The sequence below is a fragment of the Peromyscus leucopus genome, chromosome 5, assembly GCF_004664715.2.
Source record: "Peromyscus leucopus breed LL Stock chromosome 5, UCI_PerLeu_2.1, whole genome shotgun sequence".
NCBI classification, from domain to species: Eukaryota; Metazoa; Chordata; class Mammalia; order Rodentia; family Cricetidae; genus Peromyscus; species Peromyscus leucopus.
In genome coordinates, this window is record NC_051067.1 from 120,120,279 (window position 1) to 120,139,798 (window position 19,520).

Sequence of the window (19,520 nt, forward strand, 5' to 3'; positions counted from 1 at the left end):
GGATCTCACTCTGTAGACCAGGCTAGCCTCAAACTCACAGAGGTCCACCTGGCTCTGCCTCCCGAGTGCTGGGATTAAAGGTGTGTGCCACCACCACCCGGCTATCTTCTTGGTGTTTTTGTTGTTCTATGGGCTGTGTCTGGATATGTTTGTTGCTTTGTTTGTTGTTGAGGATTGATCAAGGGCCTCACACATGCTAGCCAGGCCCTTTATCATTGAGTTGATTTCCAGGCCTTAAAAAAAAAACTTAAAAATTTTTTTAAGACATATTTTACTAAGCTCCTCAATATGGCCACAAACTCTCTCTGTGGCCCAGGCTGGCTTTGAACTTGCAGTCCTCCGGGCTCAGCTTCCCTGAATGGCTGGTACGACTCTCCATATCTTTACACTTTGTTCTATGCTTGGGCTTTATTGACCACGGAGGAGCTAAAGATCAGAGCGGCACATGTACCAGGAGCTCAGCAGCCCAAGGGTGGGCAGTAGCCACTGCTGGCTTGGTGTGCCGGGCAGTGGCCAGAAAAGATTTTAATGTCTGTCGTAAGGACACCTGTCAGCATGGGACGCTGAATGAAGGTGATGGAGAGCAGGTTTTGTTTGCCTAGCCTGAACCCTCAATACTTGATGATGTTGATTGTAGTGGGGAATGAATTCTGTTGGGTACAGTGTACGTGTGGAGGTCAGAGGACAGCTTGCCAGAGCTGCTAGAGGCTCTCCTACCATGAGGGTCCCATGAAGCGACTTTTAGGTTACTGGGCTTGTGGCGGGCACTTTTCTACCTTGGGCCATCTCACCATCCCGCAGATGCGTTTGAGCCCCTAGCATCTTGGCATCCCAAACTCCTTTGGGAAGATTCTGGTCTCTGCCCAGCCACAGCAATCCCAAGTTCTATTAGCAAGTGTCCGAGCCTTTAGCTAAAAGTGTGCGCTCTGCAGGGGAAGGAGAGAAGGGCCATCCAGCCTCTCTGAGGCACCCGGGCCAGCCAAGGGGCTTGCATCAAATATCCTGCACTTTGAGTTACTTGTAGCAGTCCAGAAGCTGCTGAGGTTCGAACCCAGGGCGAGCGCTCGATCACTGAGCTAAATCCCCAACCCCATGGTCTGTGCTTTTAATACCTCTCTGTTCAGGGGACCTCACAGCCTGCTGGCTGTTTTGGTGTCTGTGATTCGGGGAGATCTGTTAGTTAACCACTGGGCTGGCTGTGCTCTCTCAGTCCAATGCTGGTGAAGTGTACCCTCATTACCCCGTATCAGTCTGTCATTGGGCTTCTGTTTTTTATGATATCCACCTTTCTCAGACCTCTTCTACCCAACTACTCACTCATCTCAGTCATAAGGAGATGTGCTGTAAAATATCTGAAACCCAGAAGGCATCGGCCAGCACTGGGTCTGCGTGGCATCTTCTATCTTGTTGCTTGTGGATATTTGGGGTTTCAGAGTGCGGAGAGGAAAACAAGTCACCGGATGCTATGGGCTCTTTTTTAAATAAAGGATATGCTTCCGGAATGTCCAGCATTATGCACAATCTGCTAGTAGAACTGGATTTGTCGATCTGGGTGGCACTCCATGGCTGGCCCCTGGAGGAGGGGATGTGTGGTGTTCCATCTAAGTCCCTTTGCCCGAGGGACAAATTCATTGGTTTAGAACCTGACCCTGTTACTTACAAGTTCTGGGGACCTGGGATCCTCTTGAGGTAGTCTTGAGCCTGTGTGTCCTCTTCTCTATGTGACAGTAACATTATGTGACTTGCAGAATGGTATACACTAGAGGACCGTACAGGGATGGGACTGTTTGAATGAACTCTCATGAACTGGAGGTTTCCCGCAGCAAAGAGCACACAACTGATTCCATATGGGCCTGTCCCCAAACCCATGCACTACATAACTATTGTTACCCTCCTTCCATGGATGAGAAGGCACAAAGACGACATGCAACTTGACACCTTGGCTGAGCCAGGGGACTCACCCCAGTAGGCTGGCTGTGTAGTTACCTTTCTCATCACAATGACCAGAAGAAGCAGTTCCAGGGGGGCAGGGTGTATTCTGGCTTAGGGTTAGAGGAGCTATAGTCCATCATGGTTGGGAAGAGATGGTGGCAGGTGGGTAAGGCATAGCGGTGGGAGGAGGAGGCAGGTCACATTCCCTCAGTAGTCAGCAAGTAGAGAACAGGAAGTGGGGCTGGACTATAAAACCTCCAGGCCCACCCCCAGTGACCTACTTCCTCTAGCAAGACTCCCATCTCTGGCAGGTTCTTTCCAGGCAACACCACCACCTGGGAACCCAGGTGTCCAAACACACAAGCCTGTGGGGGACATTTTACAATCAAACCAGCATAACCCGCCAGGCTCCCCGGCTACTTCAACCTGACACGGGGAGTGATCTAGCGTGGCGAGTTCTCGGCAGACAGTGGTCTGCCATGCACACGCTGGCGGTTGCTTTGTGGATGAAGTTTTCCTGGGATGCAGTCATGCTCCTATCCTGCATGTGGTCTGTGGCTGCTTTCACACTGTGCTGGCTGTTGAACGATGACAGCAGGTACCACTGTGACCCATGCAGAAGGCGTTGGCTCACCCCTGGCAGAGGCCGTGCTGGGATGGGGCTTCGGTGCGTGGGCCTGGATGGCAGGATGGTTTGAAATCGGATGGTAGTCCAGTCTTTGTTTACCTTGATGAGGTCCTGAGAAGGACGTTGCCGGTCTCTTTGGTGACTTTGTGTTGTCTCTGTCATCTTTAAGGAGCTGTGGGCCCAGGATCTGAACAAAGTCCGGGAGCGGATGACCAAGTTCATCGACGACACCATGAGGGAAACCACGGAGCCCTTCTTGTTTGTGGACGAGGTGAGTGGGCTGGGGCTTGTCACGTGAGCAGGACCCTTCGGCTCAGCTCTGTGTCATCCTTTGTCTCTTTCCCTCAGAAAGTGTTCCTCTCCTGTGCCCTCAGAGTGGTTTTCACAGGGTGAGTTTATTGATTTCGCCACTAGAGGGCGTACGCCACCAGGGAGAAACCAACCAAACAGGACAAACGCTAAGATGGTTGCTCCTGCAAATCGTTTCCAAATAACACTTGTCCTTGTACAGGTGGCGGAGGAGGGGCAGAAGGGACATGGGTTATCACCCGCCCAGTGGGGCTGTTTAGTTTATAGCGGCAACGTGTACTGCTGAGCCAGGCAGTGTTTCTGATTTGTTGTTTTCTAAGTGTTAGCAGTGCTTAGATGGGAAAGCTGGCTTTCTCTGCCTTTTTGTGTTTGCAGTAGTAGGAATTGAACCCAGGGCCTTTGGCATGCTAGCAGGCTCTACCTCAGACCTATACCTCCAGAACTCCACTTTTTTTTTTTTTTTAACCATTCATTTATCTCCCCTTATCTCTGTCTGTCTGTCTGTCTGTCTGTCTGTCTGTCTGTCTCTGTAGGTCAGGGGCCTTGAGCGTGGGTCCTTGTCTGCCCCCTTATTTGGAGCAGGGTCTCATTAACAGCTGCTGCAGATGCCAGATTCACTGGCCCTGGAGCTTCTGGGGTTTCTCCTGTTTTCACTTCACATCTCAGTGGAGGAACATGGGGATTACAGCATGCATTACCACATCCATCTTCCGTGTGGTTCTGGGGCTTCAAACTCATGCTTGTCTTTACCCATGAACCCATCTCTCCAGCCCTTTTCTTCCTTCCTTCCTTCCTTCCTTCCTTCCTTCCTTCCTTCCTTCCTTCCTTCCTTTCTTTCTCTCTCTCTCTTTCTTTCCTTCCTTCCTTCTCTCTCTCCCTTCCTTCCTTCTTCCCCCTCTCTTTCTTTCTTTCTTCCTTTCTTTCTTTCTTTCTTTCTTTCTTTCTTTCTTTCTTTCTTTCTTTCTTTCTTTCTTTCTTTCTCTCTCTCTCTCTCTCTCTCTCTCTCTCTCTCTCTCTCTTTCTTTCTTTCTTTCTTTGTTTCTTAAAGGTGCTAGGAGTTGGGATAGGAAATTCTGTCCCCTCTTCTATGTTCAGTATCACAGATTTTTGAACCCAGGACTTCCGACTCATTAGTCAAGCACTCCATCACTAGCTGATCCCCAGCCCTCCTACTTTGTGTTCTGAGGCAGGTTCTCAGTAAGTTGTGCAGGCTGGACTTGAACTCACTGAGCCCAGACGAGTCTTGACGCTGTGATCCCCCTGCCTCATCCTTCTGAGGGTCTGGAATGGCAGACCTGAGCCCCTAGGCCCGGCATCTTTCCACCCTTTGATGATCTCCTAACTGTAATGTTCTGTCTCTGACGCCGAGTGCTGGACTCAGCCATGGTTAGTCACTGGTATGATGGGATGCTCCTGTGTGGCAGCCGGTGCTTTGGCAGCAGCAGACATTTTGGGATATAGGTTAAAAAGAGAAATGACGTGTAGGCCTGTGAAGTGTGTATGTTGAGAAGGATGGCTGCAGTGTGAGCCATCTGTACTGAAACCTCAGGAAACCGAGGTCTGGGGACCATCTATTGGTTGCGTGTGTCAGAGCCGTCCGGCTGCGTGGGCACCAGCTGGAAACAAGTAGATTCGAAGTCTCTTGTCCTACCGTGACTCTACCTTGGTGTCTCTTTCAGTTCCTCACGTACCTGTTTTCCCGGGAGAACAGCATCTGGGATGAGAAGTACGACGTCGTGGACATGCAGGACATGAACAACCCCTTGTCCCATTACTGGATCTCCTCTTCCCACAATACGTGAGTCTCCGGGTGAGCCCAGGCTGGCCCCGCAGCACTGAGGGTGATACAGCTGGCTGGCGCTCTCATGCACAGCCTTGGCAGATCTCGCTGTGAAGGGCTGGGGAGCGAGTACCACATTGTCCAGCAGGTTCGGGAGAGGGGTAGGAGAACCCAGCCCCCTTTCCAGCTAGTGCTGGGAGCCTTCCAAAGCACGTTTGCAAAGCTGCCTTTCTATGCTTTGATCATCAAGTCGTGGAAGTGTTCACTCAGCTTGTCAGCCCGTGTTTGTGGGACATCAACCCTGGGCCAGGGTCTCTGCCTGCCAGGTGTGAGGATCCATCAGTGAACGAGGCAGGGGCACTCACATCCTCAGGTGCTTGGAGAGGAAGGCTTTCACTGAGTGTCAGCTACAAGCACCAGCTGGTGGCCGAGCAGAGGGCCTGGTGAGAGGACATTTCATGTGGAGGGCGGCATGTGCTAAGGCCCTGGGGCAGGAGCAGCTGGGAGGCGTTTCTAAGGCTGAAGAGTCTGGGAGGAGAGCGGCAGAATAGATGGCCAGTCGGAGCAGAAGCTTGTCAGTCACAGGGCAGCGGGGAGCCTCCAGCCATGTCAGCCAGAGAGTAACATGTTCTCATTCACTTCTTTGGATAATTATGGTTGTAAGAGAGCAGGGTGGGTCGAGGGCGTGAGAGGGGAGGCTGCCTTCTGACATCAGTGCTTAGTTAGCCTTTCAGGATGAGGTGGAAGCTTTGACCTTTAGGCTGCAAAGTGCTGTGGGCAGGCACTTCCCCAAGTGTCTGTTCAGGGGTGGGGCATGAGCTAGACCCCTAGAGTGCTATCCTCTAGGTATTTGGGAAGCTGAAATCTTTTCCCGGGGAGTGGGTAGGTGGTGTGTCTTAAGTTCATTTCTTAGGACGGTGGATTCTCCAAGCCTGGAGACAGCGAAGGAACATCCTGAGAGGGGGAGTGGCATGGAGAGAAGGCCAGGATGCATCAGTTTGTATTTTTCAAAACATCAAAAACAATCCTAAATAACCTAAGCAATAAATGGGCTAACAAAGGACTGGATAAAGAAAATGTAATGCATATGTAATGTGTGTGTGTGTGTGTGTGTGTGTGTGTGTGTGTGTGTGTGTGTACATGTATATCCAATAGAATTTTACAAAGCTATGAAGGGAATGAAGTCACGACATTTGTGAGAAAATAGATGGGACCATAAATCATTATGTCCAATGAAATAAGCCAGAGTCAGAAATATGACTACTGTTTGTTTAAAAAAAAACAACCCCTATTTTATGGCAGTTTTGTTGACTAGGTTCATGGCGCCATAAATTTTATCAGGAGTTGTTGAGCCTGCCTGTGCTGGCCTCGAGTCTCGGGATGAAGCTAGGGCCCGTTTCTATGGCACCCAGAGCCCAGTGGGCAGCTGCAGGGGGCCATAGCTTCTTCTTCGCTTCCTCTTTGCCCCTGACACCTTCAGCCAGGGTCTCCAAGAAGGAGCACACTGTCTTCGTTGCATCTGGATTGCTTAGGTAGCCACTGTGGTGGTCCCAAACCCAAGACTTCAGGATAGCGTGTATGTGGTTCAGACCTTAGCTGGCATGTTTCTAGGTCAGAAGTTCTCAGGCCCATGGTGCTTGGGCTCAGATGGTCTCTGTCTTAGACAGGGTTTCTATTGCTGTGAAGAGACACCATGGCCACGGCAACTCTTAGAAAGGAAAACGTTTAGTTGGGGCTGGCTTACGTTTTCAGAGGTTTAATCTGTTGCCGTCATGGTGGGAAGCCTGGTGGAGTGCGGGCAGACATGGTGCTGGAGAGGGGCTGAGAGTTCAACATCCGGACTCTCGGGCAGCAGGAAGGAAGAGCGAGACACCGGGCCTGGCTTGAGTGTCTGAGACCTCAAGGCCCGCCCCCAGTGACACACTTCCTCCAACAAGGCCACACCTCCTAAGAGTGCCCCTCTGTAATCGCCCCGGGGGCCGTTTTCATTTAAACCACCACAGTTTCCAAGCATGAACTGTGTGCAGAACTGCTTTCCTGACACGGTCCATTCTCTGTCCCTCAGGTACCTCACTGGGGACCAGCTGCGAAGTGAGTCCTCCACGGAGGCGTACATCCGCTGTCTGCGTGCTGGTTGTCGCTGCATAGAGCGTGAGTATTCTGTCCCGGCCAAGGTGATGTGATGGCCAGAGCCACAAGGCCCAGCATTTGCTTTTGCTTTTTGGTGTTAAAGACTTTAATGCTGCCGGGCGGTAGTGGCGCACGCCTTTAATCCCAGCACTCGGGAGGCAGAGCCAGGCGGATCTCTGTGAGTTTGAGGCCAGCCTGGGCTACCAAGTGAGTTCCAGGGAAGGCGCAAAGCTACACAGAGAAACCCTGTCTTGAAAAACCAAAAAAAAAAAAAAAAAAAAAAAAAAAAAAAAAAAAAAAAGAAAGACTTTAATGTTGGTGGGGGGTGGGGGGGTAGGAGACAGGCTGAGGGGTTCTTGTGCTGGTGGGGATGGGAGGGGGACAAGCTGAAGGATCATGGTGCAGAGAAACTCTAGGGAAGAAGGCGGTTGAGGATTTTCCCCAGAAGATAGTTGTCCCCAAGTGAGAAGTGCCATCTGGCTAGGCAAGAGGTTGGGGCACCTAGAAAGTGTTCTGATGTGGTGGGAAGCTGGGAGTCAGCAGCAAGGGTCGTTTTCAGCTAAGAGGGACACAGACACATCCCTGTTAGCACGACACACCCAGGAACCACATGTCTATAGGTGAGGCCTTGAAAGCAACTGTGAAAGGGACTGTCAGGTACAGCCGTGGCCAGGCAGGTGGCAAAGCCTTGTTCCTGTCTGCCTTTCTTATTGCCTCTTTGCCTCTTTTGGATGTGCGTGTGTGTGTGTGTGTGTGTGTGTGTGTGTGTGTGTGTGTGTGTGTGTATAAGCATGTGTGTGTGTGTGTGTGTGTGTGTGTGTGTGTGACCATGTGCATATACACCAGCAGTTGATATCAGTTGTATTCCCCAATCACTGTTTCTAAGGAAGGCTCTCTCGGGGAACCTGTAGCCCTAGTCTAGCTAGCCGGCTTGCCCCATGGATCCCTTGTCTCCACTTGCCCAGCATCTACGTGGGTTCTGGGGATTTGAACTCTGGTCCTCATGCTTACTAAGTAAATGCTTTATCCCGTGAACTACCTGTTCATCTCATCTTTGGGTCTTTCCTTCCCAGCCTCATTCTGTCATATCTGGCTTAGTTAGCATCCTATCCTGTAACGGAAGACCTGAGATGATGAACTGGATGATGCAGATGGTTTATTGTTTTCTCCCGGTTCTGTGTCTTGCGTTGGGAGCATAGTTTTGGACTTCTGACGACAGGTCATGACAGAAAGTGTGGTAGAGCCCAATGCCTCCACCAAACTAAGAGGGGAAGAGGAAGAAGCTGGGCTCTCACAATCCCTCTCAAGGATACTGCCTCAATGACCCAAGGAGCTCCTCCTTGGCCGTATACAGTCGTACTCCAGGAACCAAGCCTGGGGACACTAAGTCATAGCTGTGTATGTGGCTGAGAAAACGGCCCAAACCACAGACTGTGCCTCAAGTGTTTTCAAACCCGCTTCTCCTGAGCCAGAGTTGAGTGGCAGTTACACGTGGGCCTCCTGGGTTTATACTTTCCCTCTGGGAAAGAGCTGTGAGAAAATGGAGACGGAAGCCCCCAGCTCCAGGTCTTAGAGGTTGCTCAAGCCCCCCTCAGTCTTATTTCCAGTTGCATAATTTACCACAAACCTTTAAGAAACTGTCTCATGGCTCTATGCTGTTTCTACTGGTGAAAGAGGGGAGTCTTGAACAGCTGATACCAGAAAATAAAACCCGTTATGAATACCTGATGAAGAAAGATGCACTGGAAGGAGTTTTTTAGGGAAGTGGATTGTGTTCTGTAAGCCTGTAGACACGACCGTGTGTATGTGCGGGTGTACCTGGGTCAGCCCTGGGAACGGAGCTGGTGTGGGCACCCGGGCCTCACCTCTGGTTCTCAGCCCAGCCACATGCCCTGTCTGCCTGTTCCCTCTTGGTGGCTGCGCTTGTGGGTGCTGAGAGCCTGTGTTTTCTCCTCAGTGGACTGCTGGGATGGACCTGACGGGAAACCTATAATCTACCATGGCTGGACACGGACCACCAAGATCAAGTTTGATGATGTTGTTCAGGCCATCCGAGACCATGCCTTTGTTACTTCCAGGTCAGTGGCTGATTTCCCAGAGGTGTGTCTGTAAGGGGAAAGCTGCCAGGGCTAGACACACAGACAGACAGACAGACAGACAGACAGATACAGATACACATACGTACATGCATATGCATACTGTCCAGTTCTCTTAAACCCTGGGGAGCTTGGGTTCCTGGCAAGTGGCCCTTGTGGCCTTATGAAATGATAGTGGTCTTAAAAATTATGTTTATTATTTTAATTATGTGTACGTGTATGTGTGTTTGTGTGGGTACGTGTGCACGTCAGCGCAGCTGCTGGAGTAGGCCAGAGGCATTGGATCCCTGCAGCTGGAGTTACAGGTGGCTGTAAGCTGCCAGATGTGTGTGCTGGGAACTGAACTGGGGTCCTCTGAAAGAAAGAGCATTATGAACTCTTCACCTGTGAGCCATCGTTTTAGACACCGCCCCCCCCCTCCCGAGGCTGAGTTCTAGATGCTTTCTGCCAGTTTGAGTCCAGCTCTGTGGGTGGTCAGCCTTTGTGGTTCTTTTACCGTGATCCCCACATCTTACCAGTCATGGTGGTGGTTGTATGAACCTCGCAGGGCCGTAAGACTAAATGGCGTGAGGCATGCTAAGTGCTAAGTGTTGTGCATGGTCAGCATTCAGCAGGCTTGGATGTTGAGGTGATTCCTGCCCGAGTTCCTTGAGTTGGGTGGGTGGGCTGGGCTGAGGCAGTGATGTTGGTAACGTCTTTTCCTACTCATCAGGAAGCCATTTCGTCGGTCTGCAGGGCTTACACATATCCTTCTCCACATAGCCTCGGTGATTTCTGGGTCATTCCTCCCTCCATCAGTCACTGAGGCCGTGAGGGACCCTGTGTTCACAGGGGTGGTGCGGCAGCTTCCTGTCATGATGAAAAGATGCTGCTCTCATGGATTTATAAGGAGGGGGAGCTCATTTGGGGGATCATGCTTTGGAGGTCTCGTTTACTATCTATTGCCTGCCCTGCCGCCGTGCCTGAGAAATGGATGTTTGCCGACCGTACTGGCAGTTTACGGAGGGTTCCTGCCTCCTGTCTCCTGGCTGACCGTGTCCTCTGCCGCCCGCAGCTTCCCCGTGATCCTGTCCATCGAGGAGCACTGTAGTGTGGAGCAGCAGCGCCACATGGCCAAGGTGTTCAAGGAGGTGTTGGGAGACCTGCTCTTGACGAAGCCCACGGAGGCCAGTGCTGACCAGCTGCCCTCGCCCAGCCAGCTTCGGGAGAAGATCATTATCAAGGTAGGTATGTGGGGGCGGTTGCTGTCTACCAGGGGTTGCCATCATCAAGGGCTGGTGTCAGAGGCCCAGGGTCAGACTCCAGGCCTCACCCTCTTTACCATCTCCTCTGACCTTGGGCAAGATCTTGGTCATTTCATCTCTGGGTGCCTCCCCCCCCCCCCCCCGTAATGGGGTGATATTGAACCTAGTCACCTTGGTAGGAGCAGATGTGAGTGGGTCTGTGCAGAATGCTTGGCACCATGTTTATACTATCAATTCTAGCTCAGGAGGATGGTGAGTTCCAGCCAGCCTGGGCTAACACAGTGAGACTCTGTCTTAGAACAAAACAAACGGAACTCCTTCCTTCTCCAGTAAATCTCACCAGGCCTGCCTGTGAGCTGTCTTGTGTGGGTGTTGGAGGGGTGCCGGTGGCCCAGATCCCACTCCTGGCCTTGGGAGCCCCCTGACTATGTGGGGTATGGAGAGCTGCTTAACAGGGCGTGAGTGGCAGTGGGATGCTGGGGCTGGTATTCCTGTCCTGTGGAGGGGACGGATGATTTTATCTGCCTTCGGGGGACTTCAACATCTGCATATTTGTGTTGTTAGGCTAAAGAGAGCATATAAATAGCGAAATAAAGCACGCACAAGTTTATATTCCTCATTAAGACGGAGAATATTTTAGGAGCTCTGGGCTTTGGTTCCCAAAATGATTCAGGGACCAAGGATGCTGACATCTTACTCTCTCTACAGGGCAGGGGTTTCCGGTGGGGCTTCCATGGGCCCCCAAGAAGTGAGAGTTAGATTTAGCAAGGGGAAGCGCCATGGGGGTTCGGATGGGGGAACACTGCATCTTATTAACCTACAAGTGTCAGTTCCTCCTCTGTCTCAGTCCCCGCCTCCCTGCAAAGCCCAACCTGAGACAGAAGGAAACAGAAGCCAGGCTCCTGCAGGAAAGTAGGCTGCGGTGGGAGGGGGGGGGATGGGCTAATTTCAGACTGAGTGGCAAGGAGGGTGCCTCTGAGGGAGGACAGGGCTCCAAGAACGGAGCTGGGCTTATAGGGAATGATGGGCCATCCAAGGATCTGAGGTAAGAGAGCGCAGGTGCATGCTGGGTGGCTGATGGTGAGTGAATTCTTGCTGGCTTGAAGACTCTGAACTTGACTCATTAGTGAGGAGGGCTATGTGAACTTTCTCCCCTTCAGCATAAGAAGCTGGGCCCCCGAGGTGACGTCGATGTCAATGTGGAGGACAAGAAAGATGAGCACAAGACCCAGGGAGAGCTATACATGTGGGACTCCATCGACCAGGTGGGCCTGGGTCCCCCTACTTCCCCAAAGAGCTGTGGGTGCTGACTCTCAGTCATCCTAGGCTCCCACCATGAAGTCTACCTTTGCCCCCTTTGGAGCTGTGTGACTTGTCTTTTTACTGCATTATAATGTTTTCAAATAACTTCATGTTCAATCTACTATGTACTTATACACAGACCAACACAGAGGACTGCTGTATCCCCTCGATTCATACCTCTTTCATGATGCACCACAACTGAGTGCCCCTTGCCTCTTATTCTGCCTTGGTCTTCCAGGGACCTTTCCCAAACAGGAGCATCTGCTGTAACCACAGCAACCAGAACATCCACAGTGCTGTGGCACTCAGCTTGTTGTGGGTCATGTTTCCGCTTCACCCCTTGCCTGCTGTGTTAGGTAGATGTTTGTCACCATGACTACGTGACCCTCCGAGAAAGCTGCTTGGGGGAAAGATGGGTTTCTTTGGCTCGTGATCTTGGAGGGCTCGGTCTGAGTCACTTGCTTCTGTGTTACTTGTATGTTGGTCCATCGTGAGGCAGAGCATCCCAATGGGGAGCGTGTGGAGGAGCCGAGTGGCTCACCTCGTGGTGGATGGGAGACAGAGATGATAAGAGATAAGATATTAGCCCTTGAGAGGCACAGCCTCAGTGACCTCACCTCAGCCAGGCCCACCTCCCAACTGTCTATTCAGTTATGAACTTACCAATGAGTTTATTAACCCCTAAGCCCCATCAGTTACAAGCAACCTTTGAATACATAGTTCTTGTAGAAACAGGCTTCAGTTTAAACTATAGTGTTCACTAATGTCCTTTTCCCAGCACATATATTAGCGGTCTTAACTTGCTGCTGCCTTCCAATCTGAGATTGTTCCACCTCAGATCATTATCATCATCATCATTATCATCATCATCATCATCATATTATTATTATTACTATTATTTGTGGTGGAGTAAAATTTTCAAGCTTTAATGCTTCTCCCACACTTCCTGGCACCCATGTTCATTTGAATTTATCCCATGTCTGTTCTAGTATCCTATAAATAAACATGGAATAGATAATAAATACGAACTAGATAAAATTTAAGTAAATCACAATGAAATGTCACATACACACAATGGAGTCTGATTCAGTCTCTAAGAATGAAATTATAGCATTTACATATATGGAAATTGTGATTTTAAGAGATAAATAAGTATATTGATGTTTTATCTCATATATTTTTAAACTCTAGATTTTTGAAAATATGTATCTGGTGGCTGGAGAGGTGATTTGAGTGGTTAATAACATTTGCTGCTCTTCCAGAGTACTTGAGTTTGGTGCCCAGCATCCATGTTGGGTGGCTCACAACCATCTGTAGTTCCAGCTGCAGGGGATCTGATGCCCTCTTCTGGCCTCCATGAGCACTGCATTCATGTGGCATATACACACACATGCAAATCAACCAACCAACACACAAAAAAAACCTTTCAAAATATATTTATTCATTATGTATTTATTGCATATAAATGCATGTAAATACAGACATTTAGATTTGTGTGTTTCATATATGTGAGTGACGTACAAGTAGAGGAGAACTATTTGTGGAGAAGGAAAGAAGCGTGGAGGAGGGATCCTGAAGAAAGTAACAGAGACATGAACCTGGTCACATATAATGACACACATATGTGTGAAAATCCATAGTGTCATAGTGAAATCCATTAAAAACTGTTTTCGGAGACAGGGTCTCACTATGTAGCCTTGGCTGGCCTGGAACTTGTTATGTAGGCCAGGCTGGTCTCTAATTCACAGACGTTCACCTGCCTCTGTGTGCTGGGATTAAGGGCGTACACCACCATACCTGGCAAAACCCATTATTCTATACGATAATTTAAAGAAATTTGGTCAAATATAAGCATGTTGTTAGGTCAGTTGGCTGAAATGATCCAGAAAGGCTTACGGTGCAAGTAATGGGCTGTGGATGTAGCTCAGTGGTTAGAGACCTTGTCTAACATGTACAAGGCCCTGGGTTCGATCTCCAGGGCTGAGGAAAAGTTTGGTGAATTAGGAAAAGCTATTCATGAGGTTGCATGATCTCATCTTCCCTGAAAAGCTGCAAATTGGCAATGCAGCAGAAATTCTGTATTCACTCTTATCTACTCCTAGACACTGATTAAAAAAGTCCCGAAAAAGACCAAGAATCCAGAAGTAGATGGTTTTAAGAGCAGGTCTTGTAAAATCATTGTAAATCTGAAAACTGGGGCAGGGCAGTGCCTAGTGAATGCTGGGGTGATGTCCCACAGGTCCCCAGAGTCAATAGGGTTGAGACCTTGGGGGAGACTAATGCCAGCCTGGCTCTCTAGAAATGGACTCGCCACTACTGTGCCATTGCTGACGCCAAGCTGTCCTTCAGTGACGACATTGAACAGACTGTGGAGGAGGAGCTGGTCCAGGTAAGTGGAGACCTGCCTGCCCTTGCCTTCTCCAGAAGGCTTGTCCTAAGAGAATCCTCACCTGGAGACTTAGTGTATGGCTTCACGTGTCTGGGCTGGCCAAGCACCCTCATCCCTAAGGAGCTATTGCTTTGAGTAGGGAAGCTTAACTAGCTCTTCCTGATTGGCTAGCAAGCCCTAGGGCTTACCCAATAAGATTCAAGACTCTTTCCTGCTCCCTATAGAGACTGATTGGCCTAAGGTCTAGGATCAGTGTTCCCCAGGGGGAGGTGATGGACCTGCCCTGCCCTGGATGTTTCATCCAGGTGCTGCCCATCTTTGGGCTTTTTTTGAGTAGAGCCCAGGGTGAGCTCAGGCTTCTGGTATTGGGGACTCCTGAACCCCTGTCTTAGGACTCCTGGAAACTGACATCAATGAGGGGTTGTCAGGAGAGGGCAGTGGGCAGCTGTCATAAGCCCCTTTGACTCCTTGTGGTCCAGGACACTCCCCCCACGGAGCTGCATTTTGGGGAGAAATGGTTCCATAAGAAAGTGGAGAGGAGGACGAGCGCGGAGAAGCTGCTGCAGGAATACTGTGCTGAGACAGGGGCCAAGGACGGCACCTTCCTGGTGCGGGAGAGCGAGACCTTCCCCAACGACTACACCCTCTCTTTCTGGTGATGCCCCTTCCCCGAGGCTGGGTGGGAGGTGGTGTGGTCAGGCTGCTGTCTTGCCTGGCTCTGATGACATCCCTCCTTGTCCCGTTCCCAACAGGCGGTCTGGTCGGGTGCAGCACTGTCGAATCCGGTCCACCATGGAGGGTGGGGTCATGAAGTACTACCTGACGGACAACCTCACGTTCAACAGCATCTACGCCCTCATCCAGCACTACCGTGAGGCACACCTACGCTGTGCAGAGTTCGAGCTGCGGCTCACCGACCCAGTGCCCAACCCCAACCCACATGAGTCTAAGCCGTAGGTTCTAGGACTGGGTGGGAGGTAGATACCCACATGGGTCACACCCAGCAGGTGGCTATATGGGGGTTCTCATTCCCAGGAGCCCATTCACTTTGGCCCCGTGGGACATTAGAATTCCTGGGGACCACCTTGTGCCCTCTTCCTACCAGCCAGACTTTTGTCCCATTCTCTCTTTCTCCTCTCTTGCTCACTCTTTAAAATATTTATTTTGTTTATGTGTATGTGTGTGTAGGTCTGTGTGTGGGTATGTGAATGTGCCGGTGCTCATGGAGGCAGAAGAGGGAGTTGGATCCCCGGGAGCTAGAGTTACACGCAGGTGTGAGCCGTCTGACATGGATCCTGGGAACTGGACTCAGGTCCTCTGCAAGAATAGTGTGCACTCTTTTTTTTTAAGTTAAAAAAATTATGAGTGGTTTTGCCTGCATGCATATATGTGCACTGTATGTATGTGACACCTGCAGTGGCCAGGAGAGGGTGTCCGATCCCCTAGAACTGGAATTACGGGCAGTTATAAGCCACCGAGCGTGGGTGCTGGGAACAGTACCTGGATCCTCTGCAAGAGCCCTCACTGCTCTTAAATGCTGAGCCATCGGGTCCCACTTTGTTGTTGTTGTTTTTCAAGACAGGGTTTCTCTGTGTAGCCCCAGCTGTCCTAGAACTTGCTCTGTAGCCCAGGCTGGCCTTGAACTCACAGATCCACCTGCCTCTGTCTCCCGAGCGCTGGGATTAAAGGTGTGCGCTGCCGCCGCCACCACCTGGCTTTATTATTATTTTTTTCCCAGATCCCGCTTTCTCTTTTCTTTTCTCCTCTCCATGGCTTTCCCCCTTTCTTCTCTTTCAGCACCCTGAGGTCTGGGGCTTTGATTTCAAGGCTGGATTGGGTCTCCTGTGTGTGCTTGTCATGGCTCCTTCCTGTATCAAAGGAGACTAAACAGCACCCACAAGGGTGTGTTCCTTTACCTTCCTTAGCCACCAAGGAGCATGGCAGGCCATGCCAGGCAAAGAGGTCAACACATTCCAGAAATACCAGGACAGTCTTTAAGCTGGTGACTGCTAGCATTTTTATTTTGGATAATTTATAGTGGCATACATTTTGTTATTATTATTATCATCATCGTTTTTCTATTTTTGTACCAGTTGCCTTTCTAGACTTGTCATCTTGTAGCTTTAGTGACCAAAGCCTTTCTGAGCCTTCCCTGTGTTCCCTGCCTCAGGTGACCCGAGGCACACTGTTGTAGCTCTGCCAGCCTTTGGGGCTGGGCAGGTGGGCAGAGATGAGCAGACTTACTCTCCTGAGTTTCACGTAGATCTCCCAAGACTCCTGGGGTCTTTATAAACACTTGCTGCCTTTCTTCCAGACACAATGGCTCAGTCTTCTAGTCTCAGCTGGTGGGGAGGCTGAGCTGCTGGTGGATCGCAAGTTCAAGGCCAGAGAGGGTTATATAGCATGTCTGGAAAAAAAGCTTAGCAAGTTCCTGCCTCAAAAATGAAAAGTGAAGCATAAAGTCGAGGCTGTAGCTCAGTGGGAGAGTGCTTGCCTGGCATGCATGTGACCTTAGATTAATCCCCAGTGCTGCGATAAAGTAATAAAATAAAATTCAATGGGAATTGCTGTCTGTGGAGGTGCATATGGTCCCGGAAGTCCCTGTGTATTTGCTCTGGCTGTTTCCTCGGTCAGCCCCAGGCGTCCCTGCATGTTGGTGTTTTGTCTCCCGCTGGCTCTCAGTCTGGGAGGGTTCCCAACCAGCTTGTTTTCCTGTTCTGGGTACAGGTGGTACTATGACAGCCTGAGCAGGGGGGAAGCGGAAGACATGTTGATGCGGATTCCCCGAGACGGAGCCTTCCTCATCCGGAAGCGGGAGGGGACCGACTCCTATGCCATCACCTTCAGGTAGGTGCCACCCGCCTCAGTAGGCAGGCACTGTTGTGTTTGTGGGGTGAGTGCTCCTCAGAGGAGGCGTAGGAAGGGCAGGTAAGGGGCCCAAGGAAGGGAGCTTAGAGTGGAGACGGAGCTGCCTCTCCATGTCCTGGACCCCATTGTGAATGCTGAGGACAACTGTAACAGAGGTGTGTGCATCCCCAGTCCTCAGCACATCCTCTCTGTCTCACACTCCCTATGGTCAGTCTGTTCTAACTTCTCTATTCACTTCTAGCAACCCCGGGTTTTAGAGGGGTGTGGCCACCATCTTTGTTTACTTTCTTTCAAGAAATTTTATTATTATTGTACGTGGGCATACATGTTGCATCGTGTCTTGTGGGGTCAGAGGATAATTTTGTGGAGTTGGTTCTCAGTTCTGCTTTCCCTGGGTTCCGAGGATTGAACTCAGGTCATCAAGCTTGCGTGCCAGGTACTTTGCCTGCCTGGCCATCTCACTCGCCCAGCATTCTTATTTTCTATGGCAGGACATGAGGCACAGCAGGGTCAGTGACTTGGTAAAGCATGTGGGGGTGGGGGCGAGGAACTGAACCAAAGAGGCCAGATCTGGGCTCCCCCACAACGGCTCTTTCTCCCTCTGTTGTCTCTCAGATGGGCCAGCTTTCACCCCAGCACCATACTCTTCCCTCTCTACAAGGATTGGTGTGGGGAGCCCGGTCCCCAAGTGTTCCCCTCCCTCACTGCAGGTCTTCTCGGTGTTCTTCTGAGGGCAGTAACTGATATATCGGTATAACTATGTTCCAGACCCTGGCTGCTCTGTGGTGGGTTGACTCAACTATTCTAAGTAAGGAACTCTAAGCCTGGAGAGGTTAAATGACCTGCCAAGCCCCACACAGCTTTGGAGCTGTCTGAGTTCCTTACAGGATCAGCTGCACATCTGTCTGTCTGTCTATCTGTCCATTCGTCCACCCACCCACCCACCCACCCACCCACCCACCCACCCATCCACCCACCCATCCATCCATCCATCCATCCATCCATCCATCCATCCATCCATCCATCCATCCATCCACCTATCCATCCATCCATCTATCTATCTATCTATCTATCTATCTATCTATCTATCTATCTATCTATCTATCTATCAATCATCTATCTATCTATCTGTCTATCTATCTATCTACCTATTTCTGTGTGTATTTTGCCTGCATGTATATCTGTAATCACATGTGTGCCTGGTGCCTGTGGAGGCCAGAAGAGGGAGTCAGGTCCTCCAGAAGTGGTGTTAATAGACAGTTGTGAGCTGCCATGTAGGTGCTAGGAATTGAACCCAGGTTCTCAGGAAGAGCAGGACCTCCCCAGCCTAGACACTCTTGGCTGTAAAGTTAGCATCAAACTCTATTATTCTTGCTCTTCTAAAGTAGTCAAATGGAAGAATCTGTTGTCTGTCCTATTTTGAATCTTTTCTGCCTCTAGTTTAAACAGATGAAGAAAAAAGCAACAACTTACCTCCTTTTTGAAAGAGTCATTGTGACTCTGGGACTTGGGGACTGACTGGGGTTTTAGAGCAAGGATCAGAAGGCAGTTTGTGGAAGGGCCCATGGAGCAAATACTTTAGGTTTCACAGCCTGTATGGACCCTGTTGCAGCTACGTAAGAGAAGATGACCACAGCGTAGATACAAATGAACAGTGGACATGTTTTAGTAAAACTTTACTAAAAAATAACACGGGGAGTCAAGTTTAGCTGTGGGTCATAGTATGGCACCTCAATCAAGTTGAAAGAAGAGCTGGGTGTTGATCATCATGTATGGATTCTTCCTGAACTGAAAAGACACCCACTATCTTGTGTTCTATAGAAGGACTGAATTCTGATTATTTCAGTCCCATGAGGGTGGGCTGATTGGTTTTGCCTACATAGTGATTGTGTAGCTGCTAGCATCCTTGGTTGATGATCCTCTGTGGTCTTCCCCCTCAAGGGCCAGGGGCAAGGTAAAACACTGTCGCATCAACCGGGATGGCCGGCACTTTGTGCTGGGGACCTCTGCCTACTTTGAGAGCCTGGTGGAGCTTGTCAGCTACTATGAGAAGCACGCGCTCTATCGCAAGATGAGGCTACGCTATCCCGTGACCCCTGAGCTTCTGGAGCGATATAATATGGTAGGTTGACTCCCTTGCGATTGGGTTAGTCGTTGCACAGACTAAATCCTTTCTATACAATATGCACACATTTATATACGTACTGTGCGTCTGGTAGAGGATGTCCTGAGAATGCCGAATTGGCCACAGCACATAAAACTCTGTCCTCGTGTCTCCCATAGTCACAAGTCAGTGTCAGGTGGTGATGCATGCTAAAGAGGAAAGGCCAGGAAGTCACAGGAGTGTAGGAAGAGATGGGGTGCAGTTTTCAAAGGTTCTGAGAAGATCTTACTGAGGAGTGAGCCATGTACCTATCTGGAGGAGAAAGCACAGCAGGGGTAGAAGTCTTGGGGTGGGATGCAGGCATGAAATGGGTTCACCTGGAGCAACACTAAATGAGATTGGGGGCTGAGAGGCGGGTTCATGTTGGGTCTGGTGGGCCATTGTAAGGCTCTGGCTCTTATCCTGCATGTTGTAGCATCCTGAGTGCAGGAGAGACCTGATATGGTCACGATATCATCTCACTTGTTGGAAGGATCCCTTGATTTCTTGAGAAGAGGTTGACTCTGAGGGCTGGTTGGTGTCATCAGCTCTCAGCTCAACACAACCTAGACTCAGCAGCAGGAAAGTCTTAGTGAGGAACTTTCTGGGTCAGGCTGGCCTGTGGGCATGTCTGTGGGGGACTGTCTCGATGGTTAAGTGATGTAGGAGGGCCCAGCCCATGGTGTGCAGCACCATCCC

The 19,520-nt window shown here is 50.2% G+C and overlaps 1 protein-coding gene across 1 annotated transcript in view; it reads left to right on the top strand.

Moving 5' to 3' along the window:
* The window catches only part of Plcg2 (phospholipase C gamma 2), a 143,113-nt gene that overhangs the window by 86,059 nt on the left and 37,534 nt on the right, over positions 1-19,520 (top strand). The window contains exons 10-20 of the mRNA XM_037206294.1: positions 2,730-2,831; positions 4,549-4,667; positions 6,715-6,800; positions 8,737-8,857; positions 9,930-10,098; positions 11,280-11,384; positions 13,721-13,810; positions 14,290-14,465; positions 14,563-14,763; positions 16,538-16,657; positions 18,620-18,800. Coding sequence (XP_037062189.1) covers positions 2,730-2,831; positions 4,549-4,667; positions 6,715-6,800; positions 8,737-8,857; positions 9,930-10,098; positions 11,280-11,384; positions 13,721-13,810; positions 14,290-14,465; positions 14,563-14,763; positions 16,538-16,657; positions 18,620-18,800 — 1,470 coding nt within the window. The remainder of the gene's footprint in view (positions 1-2,729; positions 2,832-4,548; positions 4,668-6,714; positions 6,801-8,736; positions 8,858-9,929; positions 10,099-11,279; positions 11,385-13,720; positions 13,811-14,289; positions 14,466-14,562; positions 14,764-16,537; positions 16,658-18,619; positions 18,801-19,520) is intronic.